Below are 20343 nucleotides of genomic sequence, written 5' to 3'. Positions count from 1 at the left end.
CTGCTTTTCGAAGCCATGACACTTTTAGACTAAACTTGCAGCTCTTCATCACATTCAGCTTTGACTTGTGTGGCCTTGCAGATGTTAGATGCCTAATTAACACTCTTAAACTGATGCTAAGTGGGAAGAACTCAGTGTGGAGTAGAAGTGCTGAGGCCTGCCTTGAAGCAGGCTGCATCCAGGCTTCCTCACTTGAATGTCATTGTCCAGTACCTAAACCTGGCTACAGGATCTACATATTGAAAGGTGTCCTGAGCTCTACCTTCTGAGCTTGGAGAATTGCTTTGGTTAGTCTCTAGCAGAGCAGTTATGGCTGAAGTACTTCAGATGGACTCTGACACAGTTGTGTGGCAGTAAATTCTGGAAGGCAGCAAAGCTGAGCTGTCCTGTCCCTAGTTTTGAAGCAGTCCCAGGAGAGCTTCATGTCAAGGCTGTTGCTTGGAAGGGAAGGCAGAAAAGTGAAGCTTGGAGAGCTGCCCATGGTAGGGCTTTGGTGTCTGCTGGCTGGAAGGAGGTTTTCTTGAAGCAGTTTTGCAGCCTAGCTTGTGGTAGAGCAATTTCCTTCAGTATCTGCAGGCAGCTGTTGAGAGCTGAAGATGCTGAAGGGCTGCAGTGGAGCAGATCTGCTCTCCTGGCCCTGATGGGCAGTGTTGTGGGCAGCAGGAGCAGGGCAGGGGTTGTTGTGCTGTGCTGGGCACTGGTGAGGCCACAGCTTGAGTGCTGGGGTCAGTGTTGTGCCCTTCTGTGCAAGAAGGACGTGGAGGGGCTGGAGCATGTAGAGAGAAGTGCAGTGCAGCTGGTGAGGGGTCGAGCACAAGGCTTGTGAGGAGCAGCTGAGGGTCCTGGGGCTGTTGAGTGTGGAAACAATGAGGCTGAAGGGAGACCTTGTGGCTCAGTACAAGTCCCTGAAAGGAGTCTGGGCCCAGGTGGGGCTTGGTCTCTTCTTCCTAGTAACAAGTGAGAGGCCAAGAGGAAGTGGCATCAAGTTGTAGCAGGGCAGGTTTAGAATCATAGAATCAAGCAGGTTGGAAGAGAGCTCCAAGCTCAGCCAGTCCAACCTAGCACCCAGCCCTAGCCAAGCAACCACACCATGGCACTCAGTGCCCAGCCAGCCTTGGCTCCAACCCCTCCAGCCACGGCCACTCCACCACCTCCCTGGGCAGCCCATGCCAGTGCCAATCACTCTCTCTGCCAGCAGCTTCCTCCTCACAGCCAGCCCACACCTGCCCTGCCACAGCTTCAGCCTGGGGCCCCTTCTGCTGCTGCTGCCTGCCTGGCACCAGAGCCCAACCCCACCTGGCTACAGCCTCCCTGCAGGCAGCTGCAGGCAGCAATGAGCTCTGCCCTGAGCCTCCTCTGCTGCAGCCTGCACCCCCCCAGCTCCCTCAGCCTCTCCTCACAGGGCTGTGCTCCAGGCCCCTCCCCAGCCTTGCTGCCCTTCTCTCAGCACCTTCCAGCACCTCAGCAGCTCTCTGCAATTCAGGAGCCCACAGCTGGGCACAGTAGGCTGAACACAAAGAGAACTTCTTCCCCAAAAGGGTTGTGCAGGCCTGGCCCAGGCTGCTCAGGGCAGTGGTGGAGCCTCAATCCCTGGAGGAGATTCAGAGTGCTGGAGAAGTGCTGCCAAGGCCCAGGGTTTAGTGCTGGCCTTGGCGCTGCTCGATTAAGGCTCAATCTGTCTGATCTGCAGGGTCTCTTCCAACCCAAGCAATTCTCTTGTCTGCATGGAATCCACTTTGATCCCAATTTTCCCCCCTGTCTCTCTCAGGTGTTGGAAATGCTGCAGAGGTTCAAAGACTCCAACATCAAACGGGAGCGAGAAGTCTTCAACTGCATGCTGAGGAACCTGTTCGAGGAGTACCGCTTCTTCCCCCAGTACCCTGACAAGGAGCTGCACATCACAGCCTGCCTCTTTGGGGGCATCATAGAGAAAGGACTGGTGACCTACATGGCCCTGGGCCTGGCCCTGCGCTATGTCCTCGAAGCCTTACGCAAGCCTTTTGCCTCCAAAATGTACTACTTTGGCATCGCTGCACTAGATAGGTTTAAAAATAGGTGAGTGCCTGCTGGGGTGGCAGTGCTGGTGCCAGCAGCCCTGGGCACCTGCCAGCCCTGCTCTCCGGCTGTGCAGCAGGAGGTAGAGCTTGGCACAGCTCAGCTTTGGGGGCATTTCGGAGTTAGGAGAGTGCTGAGAGCCTGGAATGGGTTGCCCAGGGAGGCGTTTGGGCCCTGTCCCTGGAGACGTCTAAGGCCAGGCTGGATGAGGCTCTGGCCAGCCTGATCTAAGGTAGGGTGTCCCTGCCCATGGCAGGGGGGTTGGAACTGGCTGATCCTTGTGGTCCCTTCCAACCCTGACTGATTCCATGGAAAGGACCTTAGAGATCATGGTATGGAGTCAGGAACTGGCTGGAGGGCTGGCCACAGGCAGTGGTGGTGAATGGTGCCACATCCAGCTGGCAGCTGGCACCAAAGCTGTGCCCCAGGGAGCAGTGCTGGGCACAGTCCTGTGCAGTCTCTTCAGTGATGCTCTGGAGCAGGGCACTGAGTCCAGCAGCAGTGAGGCTGCAGGTGGCAGCAAGCCAGGAGCAGCTGTGGAGCTGTTGGAGGGCAGCAGAGCCCTGCAGAGGGACCTGGGCAGGCTGCATGGGTGGGCAGAGGGCAAGGGGATGAGAGTGAGGAAGGCCAAGGGCAGGTTGTGCCCTTTGGCCACAGCAGCCCCAAGCAGCAGTGCAGGCTGGGGCCAGAGGGGCTGAGAGCAGACAGGCAGAGAGGGCCCTGGGGGTGCTGTGAGAGAGCAGCTGCAGAGGAGGCAGCAGTGTGCCCAGGTGGGCAGCAGAGCCAGTGGCATCCTGGGCTGGCTGAGGAGCAGTGTGGGCAGCAGGAGAAGGGAGGTTCTTGTGCCCCTGTGCCCAGCCCTGCTCAGGCCAGCCCTGGAGTGCTGTGTCCAGCTGTGGGCTCCTGAATTGCAGAGAGCTGCTGAGGTGCTGGAAGGTGCTGAGAGAAGGGCAGCAAGGCTGGGGAGGGGCCTGGAGCACAGCCCTGTGAGGAGAGGCTGAGGGAGCTGGGGGGGTGCAGGCTGCAGCAGAGGAGGCTCAGGGCAGAGCTGATTGCTGCCTGCAGCTGCCTGCAGCGAGGCTGTAGCCAGGTGGGGTTGGGCTCTGGTGCCAGGCAGGCAGCAGCAGCAGAAGGGGCCCCAGGCTGAAGCTGTGTCAGGGCAGGTGTGGGCTGGCTGTGAGGAGGAAGCTGCTGGCAGAGAGAGTGATTGGCACTGGCATGGGCTGCCCAGGGAGGTGGTGGAGTGGCCGTGGCTGGAGGGGTTGGAGGCAAGGCTGGCTGGGCACTGAGTGCCATGGTGTGGTTGTTTGGGCAGGGCTGGGTGCTAGGTTGGCACTGAGTGCCGTGGTCTGGTTGTCTAGGGCTGGGTGCTAGGTTGGCACTGAGTGCCATGGTGTGGTTGGTTGGGCAGGGCTGGGTGCTAGGTTGGCACTGAGTGCCGTGGTCTGGTTGTCTAGGGCTGGGTGCTAGGTTGGCACTGAGTGCCATGGTGTGGTTGGTTGGGCAGGGCTGGGTGCTAGGTTGGCACTGAGTGCCATGCTCTGGTTGGGCAGGGCTGGGTGCTAGGTTGGCACTGAGTGCCGTGGTGTGGTTGGTTGGGCAGGGCTGGGTGCTAGGTTGGCACTGAGTGCCATGGTGTGGTTGTTTGGGCAGGGCTGGGTGCTAGGTTGGCACTGAGTGCCGTGGTGTGGTTGTTTGGGCAGGGCTGGGTGCTAGGTTGGGCTGGTTGAGCCTGGAGATCTCTTCCATCCCAGTTGATTCTATGATCTGCTCTGGCCCCTCTGCCATGGGCAGGGATGTCTCAATCCTCGTCCAGCCTGGCCTTGAACATCTCCAGGGAGGGGGCATCTGGTGTCTATATGGACAACCTGTTCTGGAGTCTCACCACCCTGTACTGAAGAACCTCTTCCTATGATCCAGTCCAAACCTGCTCTCTCTCACCTTCAAACTGTTCCCCCTTGGCCTATTGCTATAGACCGTCTTAAACTCGCCCTTCCAGGCAAGCAGGGACACCTATAGGCAGAGCAGGCTGCCCAGGGACACAGCCAGGCTGGTCTTGAATGTCTCCAGGGATGTGGCCTCAAGCACCTCCCTGGGCAGCCTGTGCCAGTCTCTCCTCACCTTCACTCTGCACAACTCCCTCTTGATGCCCAACCTAACTCTGCCTGCTCCAGCTCCAAACCATTTCCCTCAGCCTGTGCCCACAGCCCCTTCTGAGCAGTCCCTCCCCAGCCTGCCTGCAGCTCCCCTGCAGGTACTGAACTGCAGCTCTAAGGTCTCACTGGAGCCTTCTCCTCTGCAGGCTGCACAGCCCCAACTCTGCCAGTCTGTGTGACATTGAACTAAAGTTTGCAGAGAGCTTCCTGGAGTTCTTTAATGAGTGGAAGTGTTTGTGCTTGAAGTAGGAAGTCAAAAATAAGGGGCAGGTTGTCCTCTGTCCTTATTTCCCTTTTCTAGTCCATCTGCCCTACACTGTTTCATCTAACAAAAGGATTGGATGTTGGATTGTGGAGTTAGCTGAAGAGGAATCAGGCAGGGTTGGAAGGGAGCACAAGGAGCAGGCAGTGCCAACCCCTGCCATGCCCAGGGACACCCTACCCTAGAGCAGGCTGCACACAGCCTCAGCCAGCCTGGCCTCAAACACCTCCAGCCATGGGGCCTCAACCCCCTCCCTGGGCAACCCATTCCAGCCTCTCACCACTCTCCTGCTCAGCAACTTCCTCCTCCCCTCCAGCCTCACTCTCCCCACCTCCAGCTTTGCTCCAGCCCCCCCACTCCTGCCACTCCCTCACAGCCTCCAAAGTCCCTCCCCAGCTTTTTTGGAGCCCCCTGCAGATGCTGCAAGGCCACCAGAAGGTGCCCTGGGAGCCTCCTCTGCTGCAGCCTGCACAGCCCCAACTCTTTCAGGCTGTGCTCACAGCAGAGCTGCTGCAGCCTCTCAGCATCCTCCTGGCCCTGCTCTGGACACTCTGCAGCATCTCCACAGCCCTCTTGTGCCAGGGGCTCCAGCACTGGATGCAGGACTCCAGGTGGGCTCTCAGCAGAGCAGAGCAGAGGGGCAGAATCCCCTCCCTGGCCCTGCTGCCCACACTGCTGCTGCTGCAGCCCAGGCTCTGCTTGGCTCTCTGGGCTGCAAGTGCACACTGCTGGCTCCTGCTGAGCTTCTCCTCCACCAGCACCCTCAAGTGCCTCTGCTCAGGGCTGCTCTGCAGCCTGGCACTGCCCAGCCTGCATTGGTGCTTGGCATTGCCTCACCCTAGCTGCAGCACCTTGCACTGAATGCTGACACATCTAAGACTTAGCCCCCATCTTGCTCCCCTTTAGAGCACCATTTCAGGCAGGCCCCAAGGATGTTACTCACTGAGTAGCAGCAGGGTGTAGCATTCATAAGTAGAATTACAAGAGGAGGTGTGCGTGGGTGAAGCTTCTGTCGCAGCTGTTGGGGGCAGTGGTTTTGTGGTTACAAGCAGCAAGCTCACTGCAGCTGCTGAGGCTCAGTGCAGTTGTCTGCTCAGCCAGAAGCTTTGTGAGCCCAGATAAGAGGAGCTGCTGTGAATAGACTTTGTGTTGGGCTGTTAGAGGTTTCACAACAAGTCCTTTGTGGAAGATGCTTTGTTTGGAGCGCAGCTGCTGCGAGCAGCCCAGGAGTGAGTGTGTGATAGTGTTGGAATGCCGCAGCAGTGTTGGTGTTTCTATTTTGGCCTTGATGTGGGCTCCTGTTTGTGACTAACTCTGTGTTTTATCTGGCAGACTGAAGGACTATCCCCAGTATTGTCAGCACTTGGCCTCCATTAGTCACTTTATCCAGTTCCCACATCACTTACAGGAGGTGAGTGTCTTCAAGTCACTTCTCAGGTCACCGCATTGCTCTTTGCCTCGGGGAAAAGTGGGCTGCAGATTGCTGTGTGCAGCCCCCGAGTCAGGCACTGTGCCTGTTCCCCGAGGCTTGCCTGTGGAATGGGATCAACAGGTGGTGGTGGTTGTCTGCTCCCCTCTTCCACCCATCCCTTTGGGTTGCTCAGGTTGAAATGAGCTCCGTGACCAACCAGCACAGCCTGTGCTGGACCAGAAAGCCGGAAAAGCCTTCAGTGTGTTCATATTCCATGCCCTTAGGGATGTGTAGCCTTCCTCTTGAAATAGGAGGCACTGAGCCAGGTTTCATGCTCAGAGCTGGGAAAGGAATCCAGGTAGAAGTGAGAAAAACTTCATTCCTGAAGGTGTTGGCAGAGTAGTGGCAGCAGCCCTGGGTGCGGGGCAGGGGCTGGCAGCAGCCCTGGGTGCGGGGCAGGGGCGGGCAGCAGCCCTGGGTGCGGGGCAGGGCCGGGGAGCTGCCCCGGGTGCGGGGCAGGGGCTGGGAGCAGCCCTGGGTGCGGGGCAGGGGCTGGCAGCAGCCCCGGGTGCGGGGCAGGGACTGGGAGTAGCAGGGCCTGGGAGCAGCCCTGGGTGCGGGGCAGGGGCTGGGAGCAGCCCCGGGTGCGGGGCAGGGGCTGGGAGCAGCCCCGGGTGCGGGGCAGGGGCTGGCAGCAGCCCCGGGTGCGGGGCAGGGGCTGGGAGCAGCCCCGGGTGCGGGGCAGGGGCTGGGAGCAGCCCCGGGTGCGGGGCAGGGGCTGGGAGCAGCCCCGGGTGCGGGGCAGGGGCTGGCAGCAGCCCCGGGTGCGGGGCAGGGCCGGGGAGCAGCCCCGGGTGCGGGGCAGGGGCCGGGAGCAGCCCCGGGTGCGGGGCGGGGCCGGGGAGCAGCCCCGGGTGCGGGGCGGGGCCGGGGAGCTGCCCCGGGTGCGGGGCAGGGGCCGGGAGCAGCCCCGGGTGCGGGGCAGGGGCCGGGAGCAGCCCCGGGTGCGGGGCAGGGCCTGGGAGCAGCCCCGGGTGCGGGGCAGGGCCTGGGAGCAGCCCCGGGTGCGGGGCAGGGGCCGGGAGCAGCCCCGGGTGCGGGGCAGGGGCCGGGAGCAGCCCCGGGTGCGGGGCAGGGGCCGGGCAGCAGCCCCGGGTGCGGGGCAGGGGCCGGGGAGCAGCCCCGGGTGCGGGGCAGGGGCCGGGGAGCAGCCCCGGGTGCGGGGCAGGGCCGGGGAGCAGCCCCGGGTGCGGGGCAGGGCTGGCAGCAGCCCCGGGTGCGGGGCAGGGGCTGGGAGCTGTGTCGCCCATGTGATGTGTGCCTTAAGGGTGCTTTCCTTGGAACGGTTAGTAAAGAAAGATGCCCGTGGCAGAGCTTGAAGGCAGCATCCAAGGCAGGAGAAGCATTCAGCTGTACCATGAGGATGCCAAGTCCAGCAGCAGTGTGTTTTACTGAGACCTCAGATTGTATCCCTTCAGTGACACTCTGGGGTCTGCTGTGTTCCAGTGGGGAGGAAAGTTGCTTTCTGCTGGGAAGCTACTTAAGAGGATGCAGAAGCTGAGATGGACCCAGAAATGTGTTTGCTTACTGTGAACTTTAGGCCTGCCTGTCTCTGTGGAATCTCTGGGAGGGAATTCTTTACCTGCTTGGTGCCTTCTTGCTACTCTGACCTTTATCTTACATTCTTTTCCCTCTTTCATTCTACTGTCCCAGGCCTGCAGGGGTGGGAGTGCAATCTGAGTCCCTTGGCAAGCTGCTGAGGCCAGAGTTAGAGCTTGAGGCTCTTTTCCAGTGTGACAGTCAGTAATGTGCTGCCTGTTGTGAGGCTGTTCAGCTGTACCTTGCAGATTCCTTTCGTGCTGGCAGTGTGTTTTAAGCATCAGTGGCAAACTTGTGTGCTGCTTAAGCTAAAGCTCAGCTCCTTTCCCCCTTGTTTCAGTACATAGAATACGGACAGCAATCCAGAGATCCTCCTGTGAAGATGCAGGGATCCATCACCACCCCGGGAAGCATTGCACTTGCCCAGGCTCAGGCCCAGGCCCAAGTTCCAGCAAAAGCTCCTCTTGCTGGCCAAGTCAGCACTATAGTAACCACCTCAACCACCACCACTGTGGCAAAAACCATTACCATCACCAGGCCAACTGGAGTCAGCTTCAAGAAGGATGTGCCGGTAAGCACCCATGGAGGCATTCAGCTTGGGGAGGAAGGTTGAGTCCACCCCAGCTGCCCTGACCACTAAACTATAGCCTAAAGCAGGCTGCATCCAGGCTTCCTCACTTGAATGTCATTGTCCAGTACCTAAAACTGGCTACAAGATCTACATATTGAAAGGTGTCCTGAGCTCTGCCTTCTGAGCTTGGAGAAGTGCTTTGGTTAGTCTCTAGCAGAGCAGTTATGGCTGAAGTACTTCAGATGGACTCTGACACAGATGTGTGGCAGTAAATTCTGGAAGGCAGCAAAGCTGAGCTGTCCTGTCCCTAGTTTTGAAGCAGTCCCAGGAGAGCTTCATGTCAAGGCTGTTGCTTAGAAGGGAAGGCAGAAAAGGGAAGCTTGGAGAGCTGCCCATGGTAGGGCTTTGGTGTCTGCTGGCTGGAAGGAGGTTTTCTTGAAGCAGTTTTGCAGCCTAGCTTGTGGTAGAGCAATTTCCTTCAGTATCTGCAGGCAGCTGTTGAGAGCTGAAGATGCTGAAGGGCTGCAGTGGAGCAGATCTGCTCTCCTGGCCTTGATGGGCAGTGGTGTGGGCAGCAGGAGCAGGGCAGGAGTTGTTGTGCTGTGCTGGGCACTGGTGAGGCCACAGCTTGAGTGCTGGGGTCAGCGTTGTGCCCTTCTGTGCAAGAAGGACATGGAGGGGCTGGAGCATGTGGAGAGAAGTGCAGTGCAGCTGGTGAGGGGTCGAGCACAAGGCTTGTGAGGAGCAGCTGAGGGTCCTGGGGCTGTTGAGTGTGGAAACAATGAGGCTGAAGTGAGACCTTGTGGCTCAGTACAAGCCTCTGAAAGGAGTCTGGGCCCAGGTGGGGCTTGGTCTCTTCTTTTTAGTAACAAGTGAGAGGCCAAGAGGAAGTGGCATCAAGTTGTAGCAGGGCAGGTTTAGCTTGAACACAAAGAGAATTTCTTCCCCAAAAGGGCTGTGAGGGAGGCTGGAGCCAGGTGGGAGTTGGTAGAGCAATTTCTTGAACAGCTCCAGGCATGGGGACTCCACCACCTCCAGGGGCAGCTTGTTCCAATCCCTGACCACTCTTGCAGCAAGGAAGTTTTTCTCTGGTGCCTTCACTGGACACGCAGAGGAGTGAAGGTGCTGAGCTGTGTGGAGTATCTGGAGACAAAATCCAGTTCCATTTCTGCACTGGAGGTGTTCAAGCTGGTCCATGCTTTCTGTCTGAGGCACATAACCTTGTCAAGTGGGCAGGATTTTGTACAGGAGGCATTTTTGGTCATCAGACTACAGAACTGCTGTGCTGTGAAGTAGAAATGTGTTGCTTGGGGCTTTAATTATCAAGGCAATTTCTCAACCATCACTTCAGTATAGGTTAGGAGGTGATCTGCTGAAGAGCAGCCCTGTGGAGAAGAGACCTAAGCTCAGCTAAGCCTTAGGTTATGGTCTAGGAAGACACAGTGATGGGCAGTGCCAGTGGTGGCTGAGCTTGAGATCAGGTTTAGACTGCCCTGGACCAGTTTCCCTCTGTGCCCTTCAACAAATGTCCAAACCAGTGTGCAGACTGTTGAGGACCAGGGAGTGCTGGTGGCCAACAAGTTCTCCATGGCACAGCAGTGTGCCTTTGTGACCATGAAGGCCAGTGTGGGCAGCAGCTATAGGGCAGTGGGCACAGTGTTGCCTTAAAGTGGCATTGCCCTTGGGCTCAGCTCTGCAGCTGTAGGGCCATGGGGGCACAGTGTTGCCTTAAAGTGGCATTGCCCTTGGGCTCAGCCCTGCAGCTGAAGGGCCATGGGCACAGTGTTGCCTTAAAGTGGCATTGCCCTTGGGTTCAGCCCTGCAGCTGTAGGGCCATGGGCACAGTGTTGCCTTAAAGTGGCATTGCCCTTGGGTGCAACCCTGCAGCTGTAGGGCCGTGGGCACAGTGTTGCCTTAAAGTGGCATTGCCCTTGGGTGCAACCCTGCAGCTGTAGGGCCGTGGGCACAGTGTTGCCTTAAAGTGGCATTGCCTTGGGCTCAGCCCTGCAGCTGTAGGCACAGTGTTGCCTTAAAGTGACATTGCCCTTGGGTTCAGCCCTGCAGCTGTAGGCACAGTGTTGCCTTAAAGTGGCATTACCTTGGGCTCAGCCCTGCAGCTGAAGGGCCATGGGCACAGTGTTGCCTTAAAGTGGCATTGACCTTGGGCTCAGCTCTGCAGCTGTAGGGCCATGGGGGCACAGTGTTGCCTTAAAGTGGCATTGCCTTGGGTGCAACCCTGCAGCTGTAGGGCCATGGGCACAGTGTTGCCTTAAAGTGGCATTGCCCTTGGGCTCAGCCCTGCAGCTGAAGGGCCATGGGCACAGTGTTGCCTTAAAGTGGCATTGCCCTTGGGCTCAGCCCTGCAGCTGTAGGGCTGTGGGCAGTGTTGCCTTGAAGTGGCATTGCCTTGGGCTCAGCCCTGCAGCTGAAGGGCCATGGGCACACAACTTGGATTTGGCTGTTGTCAGGAAGAAGCTTCTGGCATTCCTCCTTCCCACCCCAGCCCTGGGTTGCTCTCAGCCTGGGGCTGTGCTGTGCACTGATTTCTCTCCAGTGTAAGTGAGCCTGATGGGTGCCACTGCCAACTCTTCTAGAGGGATCTCACTTTTGGTCCAGCTGATGGTGATGGTTGTAGAGCCCAAAAACCCTCACTTGGCTCTATTTAGTGCTGCTGAAAGTGAAAATGAGGCAGTGGATGTGGCCTGCCAGGGGTCAGTTCCTTTTCACTTGGCAGGACACAGCCAAAGTCTCTTCTGCTGTCACCTTTAGGTATTGCCTGTTTCTAACTCGTTGCTCTCCCTGCAGCCTTCCATCAACACCACCAACATTGATACGCTGCTGGTAGCAACAGATCAGACTGAGAGGATTGTGGAACCTCCAGAGAACGTCCAAGAGAAGATTGCTTTCATCTTCAATAATCTCTCTCAGTCCAATATGACACAGAAGGCAAGTGTGGAAATGGCTCCATAGTGAATCTCTTCTTGGAAACCCATTCTGAGGTGGGGGAGGGGAGAGTGTAGGGGAAGGATCATTATTGAGATGATATTTTCCCCAGATGAATATTGGGTATTAACTTTGATATTCAGAACTCTCTTCCCCCACTGAGTTTAACAATAATGAGTTCTTCTGCTGGTCATGGAAACATACAGGGGAGTAACCAGGCATAGAAATAACCCTGATCTAGGGTAGGGTGTCCCTGCCCATGGCAGTGGGGCTGGAACTGGGTGATCCTTGTGATCCCTTCCAACCCTGGCTGATTCTATGGTTCTAACTTGCAAAAGTACTTACACTGGAAGAGAAGGTTCCTGTGGTCATTATAGAGAGGGACTCTCAGAGCTCCTTCCTGCTGATAGTCAGCGTTGGAAGGGACCAAGCAGCAGTGCAGGCTGGGGCCAGAGTGGCTGAGAGCAGGCAGGCAGAGAGGGCCCTGGGGGTGCTGTGAGAGAGCAGCTGCAGAGGAGGCAGCAGTGTGCCCAGGTGGGCAGCAGAGCCAGTGGCAGCCTGGGCTGGCTGAGGAGCAGTGTGGGCAGCAGGAGAAGGGAGGTTCTTGTGCCCCTGTGCCCAGCCCTGCTCAGGCCAGCCCTGGAGTGCTGTGTGCAGCTGTGGGCTCCTGAACTGCAGAGAGCTGCTGAGGTGCTGGAAGGTGCTGAGAGAAGGGCAGCAAGGCTGGGGAGGGGCCTGGAGCACAGCCCTGTGAGGAGAGGCTGAGGGAGCTGGGGGGGTGCAGCCTGCAGCAGAGGAGGCTCAGGGCAGAGCTGATTGCTGCCTGCAGCTGCCTGCAGGGAGGCTGTAGCCAGGTGGGGTTGGGCTCTGGTGCCAGGCAGGCAGCAGCAGCAGAAGGGGCCCCAGGCTGAAGCTGTGTCAGGGCGGGTGTGGGCTGGCTGTGAGGAGGAAGCTGCTGGCAGAGAGAGTGATTGGCATTGGCATAGGCTGCCCAGGGAGGTGGTGGAGTGGCTGTGGCTGGAGGGGCTGGAGCCAAGGCTGGATGAGGCACTGAGTGCCATGGTGTGTATGGTTGGGCAGGGCTGGGTGCCAGGTTGGCACTGAGTGCCATGGTGTGGTTGGTTGGGCAGGGCTGGGTGCTAGGTTGGCACTGAGTGCCATGGTGTGGTTGTTTGGGCAGGGCTGGGTGCTAGGTTGGCACTGAGTGCCATGGTGTGGTTGGTTGGGCAGGGCTGGGTGCTAGGTTGGCACTGAGTGCCATGGTGTGGTTGTTTGGGCAGGGCTGGGTGCTAGGTTGGACTGGATGAGCTTGGAGCTCTCTTCCAACCTGTTTGATTCTATGATTCTGTGACTAGAAGGATCAGGCAATGCCAACCCCTGCCATGCCCAGGGACACCCTACCCTAGAGCAGGCTGCACACAGCCTCAGCCAGCCTGGCCTCAAACACCTCCAGCCATGGGGCCTCAACCCCCTCCCTGGGCAACCCATTCCAGCCTCTCCCCACTCTCCTGCTCAGCAACTTCCTCCTCTCCTCCAGCCTCACTCTCCCCACCTCCAGCTTTGCTCCATCCCCCCAGCTCCTGCCACTCCCTCACAGCCTCAAAAGTCCCTCCCCAGCTTCTTTGTAGGCTCCCTTCAGATACTGGAAGGCCATGGTGAATTACAAGAGGCTTTTAAGTATTTACTGGAGGTCCTTTGGCTGGAGAGAGGGACTTAGGGCTGGAGATCTTTTTCCTGGTAGGATTTCAGGTTGAAATTCAGGGAATCTCTTTGGAACTAGCAGAGCTCTGCAGTGCTGCTGCCCCCTGGCCTGGTGCATTTAAGCTAAGATGCTGACAGGAGTTACTTTTGCAATGATCTGCTCAAATCTGAGAGGGGAAGAGGGAAACAACTCGAACTTGCTGCTCAGTTGAAGCAGATCTTTGCAGCAAACCATCTTCAGCTAGGGGTTTGGATCAGATTATCTCCTGAGGTCCCTTCCAGCCCTCACCATTGACTCAAAATAATCTTCCCTGGTAAAAGTAATTGGCTTAAGCATGCCACAGCTGACCCCAGAAGTTGGTGATCATCTTCTCATATCTTCTGTGGTGTTTGGTTTTGTCTTTGTGCTTCTTCCCTCTCTGGTATGGAGGTAGGTTGAAGAGCTGAAGGAGACAGTGAAAGAAGAGTTCATGCCTTGGGTATCCCAGTACCTTGTGATGAAGAGAGTCAGCATTGAGCCCAACTTTCACAGCTTGTATTCCAACTTCCTGGACACTCTGAAGAATCCTGAGTTCAACAAAATGGTTCTGAATGAAACCTACAGAAATATCAAGGTGAGTGGTACAGGCTGGAAGGTGCAGCAGGGAGATGTCCTCAGCCTCTCAGCTGCTGACCCTGGGTCTGATCCTCAAAGAGCAAAGCTCATGCCAAAAATCCATTTCCTAGCTACTGACCCAGCAGTTTGTCCCTGACTGCTGGGCACAGAGGAGCCAGAGGAGGCTCAGCAAGGGCAAGTGCAGAGTCCTGCACCTGGGGAGGAAGAGCAAACTGCAGCAGCAGAGGCTGGGAGGTGACTGCTGGAGAGCAGCCCCAAGGAGAGGGCCCTGGGAGTGCTGGGGCAGAGCATCCCTGGCACAGCAATGTGCCCTGGGGGCCAAGAGGCCAATGGGAGCCTGGGGGGCACTCAGCAGAGTGTGCCCAGCAGAGCCAGGGAGCTTCTGCCCCTCTGCTCTGCCCTGCTGAGAGCTCCTCTTGAGCACTGCCTTCAGTTTGGGGCTCCCCAGGTGCAGAGGGACAGGAACTGCTGGAGAGGGTCCAGGGGAGGCTGTGAGGATGCTGAGGGGCCTGGAGCAGTGCCTGGGGAGGAGAGGCTGAGGGCCCTGGGGCTGCTTAGGCTGGAGAAGAGAAGGCTGAGAGGGGATTGGATCAATGTCTGCAACTCTCTGAGGGCTGGGGGCAGGAGGGGGGGACAGGCTCTGCTCACTGCTCCCTGGGCTAGGCCAAGCAGCAGTGGATGGAAGCTGCAGCACAGGAGGCTCAGCTCAGCACAAGGGCAACTTCTTGGCTGGAAGGGTCCCAGAGCCTGGCACAGGCTGCCCAGAGAGGCTGTGGAGTCTCCATCTCTGGAGCCTCTCCAGCCTTGTCTGGATGTGTTCCTGTGTGCCCTGAGCTGGATTGTGTGGCCCTGCTCTGGCAGGGGAGGTTTGGACTGGATGAGCTCCTTGGGTCCCTTCCAACCCCTGGCATGCTCTGAGCCTGTGCTGAGATTCACAGATTGCACTGGGGTTGGAAGTGACCCTCAAAGCTCATCTAGTTGGGGCTGCTCCTGCTGACTGCAGAGAGAGTTGGGCTGGATGAGCTTTGGAGGGGCAGTGGTATGAAATGAGAGCAGAGCAGATGCAGATTGGATGTGAGGAACAAGCTCTGCCCCAGGAGGCTGCTGGAACACTGCAGCAGGTTGCCCAGGGAGGTGATGGAGTCCTCATCCCTGGAGATATTTAAAGTCAAGCTCAACAAGTCTCTGAGCAACCTGCTCTAGTGGAGGATGGTCCCTGCTGCCTGCAGGTGGACTGGACTGATGACCTCTGGAGGTCCTTTCCAACCCAGACCATTCTGTGATCTTGTCCACTCATCCTGCAGGCCAGCAGGGACACCTCCAACTAGAGCAGGCTGCCCAGGTCCATGTGGAGTCTGACCTGGAGTGTCCCCAGGGATGGGGCCTCAGTCAGGAGTGGAACAAAGATTTAAATCTTACTTGATAAGAGGCAATTAGTTCATCCAAGTTGGCTGTAGGTTTGTTTGAGGCTTGCAAATCATCACCTAGGGCAAAGCTGTTTGGGGTTTAGTTCTTTTGTGCAAGGAAAGGATAAAGATCAGAAAATCACTCTTCTGTTTCGGTCAAAGATGAAAAGGGAAAGATCAGCAGGTGGAGAGAGAGGATTCTGCCCCCTGGTCTGCTGTGCTGAGGCCTCACCTGCAGTGCTGTGTCCAGCTCTGGGGCCCCCAGCACAAGAAGGACATGAACCTGATGGAGAGGGTCCAGAGGAGGCCACAAAGATGATCAGAGGGATGGAGAACCTCAGTTAGGGGACATCTGGGGCCATGCAGCCTGGAGAAGGCTCCAGGGAGAGCTCAGAGCTGCATTTCAGGAGCTACAGGCAGGCTGGGGAGGGTTCAGAAGGGGCTGTGGGGACAGGCTGAGGGCAATGGTTTGGAAGTGGAGCAGGGCAGAGTTAGGTTGGGCATCAGGAGGGAGTTGTGCCCAGGGAGGGTGGGAAGAGCCTGGCACAGGCTGCCCAGGGAGGTGCTTGAGGCTCTGTCCCTGGAGACATCCAGGCTCAGCCTGGCTGTGTCCCTGTGCAGCCTGCTCTGGCTGGAGCTGTCCCTGCTGCCTGCAGGGGGTTGCACAAGATACCCTTGCGGGGTCCCTTCCAAGCCAGTGCCAGCTGTGAAGCTGTGTCAGGAGTGGGGGTGTGACAAGCCCAGTGGCCTGGAGGGGAGGAGGAAGCAGCAGATGCCCCAAGGCTGTCACACAAGCACTGCTTTTAAACCTGCTGGTGGAGGCTGCTGACCGCCGCAGGTTACGCTGTGGTGCAACAGAACCTCCTCTGTCAGAGCATGCCTGAGCTCTGCCTCCGTGCAGCTGCTGCCCTCTGACCCTGAGGAACACAACTAACAGCAGAATGCTTGCTTGAACACTGCACCATGGCACTGAGAGCAGGCAGGCAGAGAGGGCCCTGGGGGTGCTGTGAGAGAGCAGCTGCAGAGGAGGCAGCAGTGTGCCCAGGTGGGCAGCAGAGCCAGTGGCATCCTGGGCTGGCTGAGGAGCAGTGTGGGCAGCAGGAGAAGGGAGGTTCTTGTGCCCCTGTGCCCAGCCCTGCTCAGGCCAGCCCTGGAGTGCTGTGTGCAGCTGTGGGCTCCTGAATTGCAGAGAGCTGCTGAGGTGCTGGAAGGTGCTGAGAGAAGGGCAGCAAGGCTGGGGAGGGGCCTGGAGCACAGCCCTGTGAGGAGAGGCTGAGGGAGCTGGGGGGGTGCAGGCTGCAGCAGAGGAGGCTGAGGGCAGAGCTGATTGCTGCCTGCAGCTGCCTGCAGGGAGGCTGTAGCCAGGTGGGGTTGGGCTCTGGTGCCAGGCAGGCAGCAGCAGCAGAAGGGGCCCCAGGCTGAAGCTGTGGCAGGGCAGGTGTGGGCTGGCTGTGAGGAGGAAGCTGCTGGCAGAGAGAGTGATTGGCACTGGCATGGGCTGCCCAGGGAGGTGGTGGAGTGGCCGTGGCTGGAGGGGTTGGAGGCAAGGCTGTCTGGGCACTGAGTGCCATGGTGTGGTTGTTTGGGCAGGGCTGTGTGCTAGGCTGGCACTGAGTGCCATGGTGTGGTTGTTTGGGCAGGGCTGGGTGCTAGGTTGGCACTGAGTGCCATGGTGTGGTTGGGCAGGGCTGGGTGCTAGGTTGGCACTGAGTGCCATGGTGTGGTTGGGCAGGGCTGGGTGCTAGGTTGGCACTGAGTGCCATGGTGTGGTTGGTTGGGCAGGGCTGGGTGCTAGGTTGGCACTGAGTGCCATGGTGTGGTTGGTTGGGCAGAGCTGGGTGCTAGGTTGGCACTGAGTGCCATGCTCTGGTTGGTTGGGCAGGGCTGGGTGCTAGGTTGGCACTGAGTGCCATGCTCTGGTTGTTTGGGCAGGGCTGGGTGCTAGGTTGGCACTTGGTGCCATGGTGTGGTTGGTTGGGCATGGCTGGGTGCTAGGTTGGCACTGAGTGCCATGGTGTGGTTATGTGGGCAGGGCTGGGTGCTAGGTTGGCACTGAGTGCCATGGTGTGGTTGGTTGGGCAGGGCTGGGTGCCAGGTTGGCACTGAGTGCCATGGTGTGGTTGGTTGGGCAGGGCTGGGTGCCAGGTTGGGCTGGATGATGTTGCAGCTCTCTTCCACCCTGCTCAGCTCCATGATCTCCAAGGTGAGCCAAGCTGAGCACAGGGTCGCTGGCGAACTGGAGTCAGCTGAGCTGCTGGGTGTGGTTGGAGGCTGCTGAACTTCTCCTCGTTGCTGAAGTCAGTTTTGGCTGTTTCCATCAGGTGCTGCTGACATCAGATAAGGCTGCAGCCAACTTCTCAGACCGATCCTTGCTGAAGAACCTCGGGCACTGGCTGGGCATGATTACACTGGCTAAGAACAAACCCATCCTGCACACGGTGAGCCCTCTGCCTTGCCACACTGGGTTGGCATCCCTTGGCACGCTGCTGTGCAGTGGCACAGGCTGTGGGGAGTTTGATCACCTTCCTGGTGCCTCTCTTTTGTGTGCTGAGAAGAAAATATCCTTCAGAGTTGATCGTTTAAAGACTTGTAATGATTTATGTGTAACAGGAAAGGTAGGAGTTGAGTTGTGCTTAGTGATATCCTGGGATGCAGCAAGAAAAGCATGGCCAGAAGATCCAGGGAGGTTTTCCTCCCACTCTGCTCTGCCCTGGTCTGACCTCATCTGGAATGCTGTGTCCAGTTCTGGGCTCCTCAGTTCCAGAGAGACAGGGAACTGCTGGAGAGAGTTCAGCAGAGGCTATGAGGATCACAGGATATTAGGGGTTGGTAGGAACCCAAGGAGATTTTGGAGTCCAACCTAGATCATCTCTGCTGTGGAGGAAGGCTCAGAGCCCTGGGGCTGCTTAGTGTGGAGAAGGCTGAGAGGAGGCCTGGATGAGGCACTCAGTGCCATGGTCTAGTTGACAGGAGAGGGCTGGGTGCTGGGTTGGACTGGTTGAGCTTGCAGCTCTGTTCCAGCCTGGTTAGTTCTATGACCTGATCAGTGTCTGTAAATACCTGAGGGGTGGGGGGCAGGATAAAGGTGCCAGGCTCCTGTCAGTAGTGCCCAGTGATAGGATAAAGGGCAATGGGCACAAAGTGGCACCCAGGAGGTTCCAGCTGAGCAGGAGGAGAAAGTTGTTTGGTGTGAGGCTGCTGGAGGCCTGGAGCAGGCTGCTCAGAGAGGCTGTGGAGTCTCTGCAGAGCTCCCAACCCTTCAGGAGGTTCCAGCTGAGCAGGAGGAGAAAGTTGTTTGGTGTGAGGCTGCTGGAGGCCTGGAGCAGGCTGCCCAGAGAGGTTATGGAGTCTCCTCCTCTGGGAGACTTTCCAAACCCACCTGGATGTGTTCCTGTGTGACCTGCCTTGGATAACCCTGCTTTAGCAGGGGGATTGGACTCAATGATCTCCACAGGTCCTCTCCAACCCTACCATTCTCTGATTCTTCCCCAGAATTAATGAATACATTTCTGTGTGTGTCTGTCCAAACAGTAATGTGCTGAAAAGGGGAAAGGATCAGCTTGGCTCCCCCTTGCCAATCTATCCCAGATGGAAATAGCCTGGAATTGCAGTTCTGGCAGTGTACTGAGTGTTTCCCCTGTCACTCATTGTGTTTTCCAGGATTTGGATGTGAAATCTCTGCTGCTGGAAGCCTACGTGAAGGGCCAGCAGGAGCTGCTTTATGTGGTGCCATTTGTTGCCAAAGTCTTAGAATCCAGCGTCAGGAGCGTGGTAAGTGGCTCTGTGCTGCCAGGCTTAGTGCTTGAGTGGCCAAAGAAACCTTGCAAGAGGTAATTTAGCTCCAAAAGTGAACACTGAGAGAGTTTCAGGGAGAGAATAAAAGGGCTGAAAGGGCTTAAAAGTGGAGAAGTTCTTTGTGGGGGAAAATAAATGACCTGCTGGAACATCTCTGCTACGAGGACAGGCTGAGGTTGCTGGGGTTGTTCAGGCTGCAGAAGAGACTTGGGCAGACCTTAGAGCTGCCTTCCAGTGCTTAAAGGGGGCTGCAAAGAAGGCTGCAGGGGAACTGTTCCCAAAGGCCTGCAGGGACAGGACCAGGGGCAGTGGTTTGGAATGAGAGCAGAGCAGATGGAGATTGGATGTGAGGAACAAGTTCTGCCCCAGGAGGCTGCTGGAACACTGCAGCAGGCTGCCCAGAGAGGGGGTTGAAGTCCCATCCCTGGAGATCTTCAAGGTGAGGCTGGACAGGGCTGTGAGCAGCCTGCTCTAGTTTAGGCTGAGGGACTTGGGGACACCTTAGAGCTGCCTTCTCAGTACCTGAAGGGGGCTGCAAAGAAGGCTGCAGAGGGACTGTTCCCAAAGGCCTGCAGGGACAGGAGCAGGGGCAGTGGTTTAGGATGAGAGCAGAGCAGATGGAGATTGGATGTGAGGAACAAGCTCTGCCCCAGGAGGCTGCTTGAACACTGCAGCAGGTTGTCCAGGGAGGTGCTCGAGGCCTCATCCCTGGAGATATTCAAGGTGTGGCTGGACAGGGCTGTGAGCAGCCTGCTCTAGTGGAGGATGTCCCTGCTGAGTGCAAGGGGTTGGCCTGGATGAGCTTTGGAGATCCTTCCCAACCCATTCCATGGTTCTCTTGTGTGATCTTTGCAGTCTGAGTCAGTGCCCTTAGCTATGCTGTGCTTGAGCAGAAGATGGGAATTGGAAAGATCCCATTAAAGGGCTTCTAGAATCTACTTATTTGATGTGATTTTTAATTCCCCTCCCTTAGTTTGTCCCTGAGCAACTCTCATCAGTTCTGCTTGGCACAGAAGTGATCTCTCAGCAGGACCAGGTCATTGTGTTCCCTGTTTAAAGCTCAGCTTAGCTTCCTAATATAGTTGCAGTCAGTACTGAATTCTACCCTAATTGCAGCTGTACAAACTCTTCCAGAGGGCTGGAAAACCTCCCTTATAGGGACAGGCTGAAAGAGTTGGGAATATTCAGCTTGGAGAAGTGTCCTGAGAGACAGCAGTGCCTGAAGGGGCTCCAGGAGAGCTGGGGAGGGGCTGGGAGTGCCAGGACAAGGGAAGAGTGACTGAGCTGGGAGAGGAGGAAGCAATTGTTGGCAGTGAGGGTGGGGAGAGCCTGGCACAGGTTGCCCAGGGAGGTTGTGGAGCACAGAAGCACAGAATGGGATCTTTGATCCCATTCTGTGCTTCTGTGCTCCACAACCTCCCTGGAGGTGTTCAGAGGCCAGACTGGATGAGGCCTTCAGCCACCTGTACTGGTGTGAGGTGTCCCTGCCTGTGACAGGGGGATTGGAGTAGATGATCTGTGAGGTCCCTTCCAGCCTGAGTCATTTCGTTGTGATTCTTTGGCTGTATCCACACAACTTCACATTTCAAACCTTAACCAGTTGTAAATTAAATCATGCAAGAAATGTGTCTTAATTCTTCTCTCCCTCTCTCTTGCAGGTCTTCAGACCTCCAAACCCATGGACAATGGCAATTATGAATGTTTTAGCTGAGCTACACCAAGAGCATGATCTAAAAGTAACCACCTGGGTTTAATTTTCTGTGCTCAGTGTGAGGTTTGCTTGACCTCAAGCAGAGGATGTTGTGAAGGACCAAATTGTGGCCTTCCA

General features: G+C 57.2%; 1 protein-coding gene across 7 annotated transcripts in view; it reads left to right on the top strand.

Annotated features, from left to right (window-relative positions):
- Positions 1–20343, top strand: part of CNOT1 (CCR4-NOT transcription complex subunit 1) — a 111701-nt gene that overhangs the window by 55788 nt on the left and 35570 nt on the right. For all 7 annotated transcript variants that reach the window (XM_064160600.1, XM_064160597.1, XM_064160596.1 and 4 more), the window contains exons 21-28: positions 1769–2055; positions 5806–5884; positions 7824–8054; positions 10860–11000; positions 13133–13312; positions 17042–17158; positions 18381–18491; positions 20174–20251. In XM_064160600.1, coding sequence (XP_064016670.1) covers positions 1769–2055; positions 5806–5884; positions 7824–8054; positions 10860–11000; positions 13133–13312; positions 17042–17158; positions 18381–18491; positions 20174–20251 — 1224 coding nt within the window. The remainder of the gene's footprint in view (positions 1–1768; positions 2056–5805; positions 5885–7823; positions 8055–10859; positions 11001–13132; positions 13313–17041; positions 17159–18380; positions 18492–20173; positions 20252–20343) is intronic.

The sequence above is a fragment of the Pogoniulus pusillus genome, chromosome 20 (assembly GCF_015220805.1).
Source record: "Pogoniulus pusillus isolate bPogPus1 chromosome 20, bPogPus1.pri, whole genome shotgun sequence".
Lineage (NCBI taxonomy): Eukaryota > Metazoa > Chordata > Aves > Piciformes > Lybiidae > Pogoniulus > Pogoniulus pusillus.
Note: the sequence above shows the minus strand (reverse complement) of the source record. Positions and strands in the feature narration are given on the sequence as shown.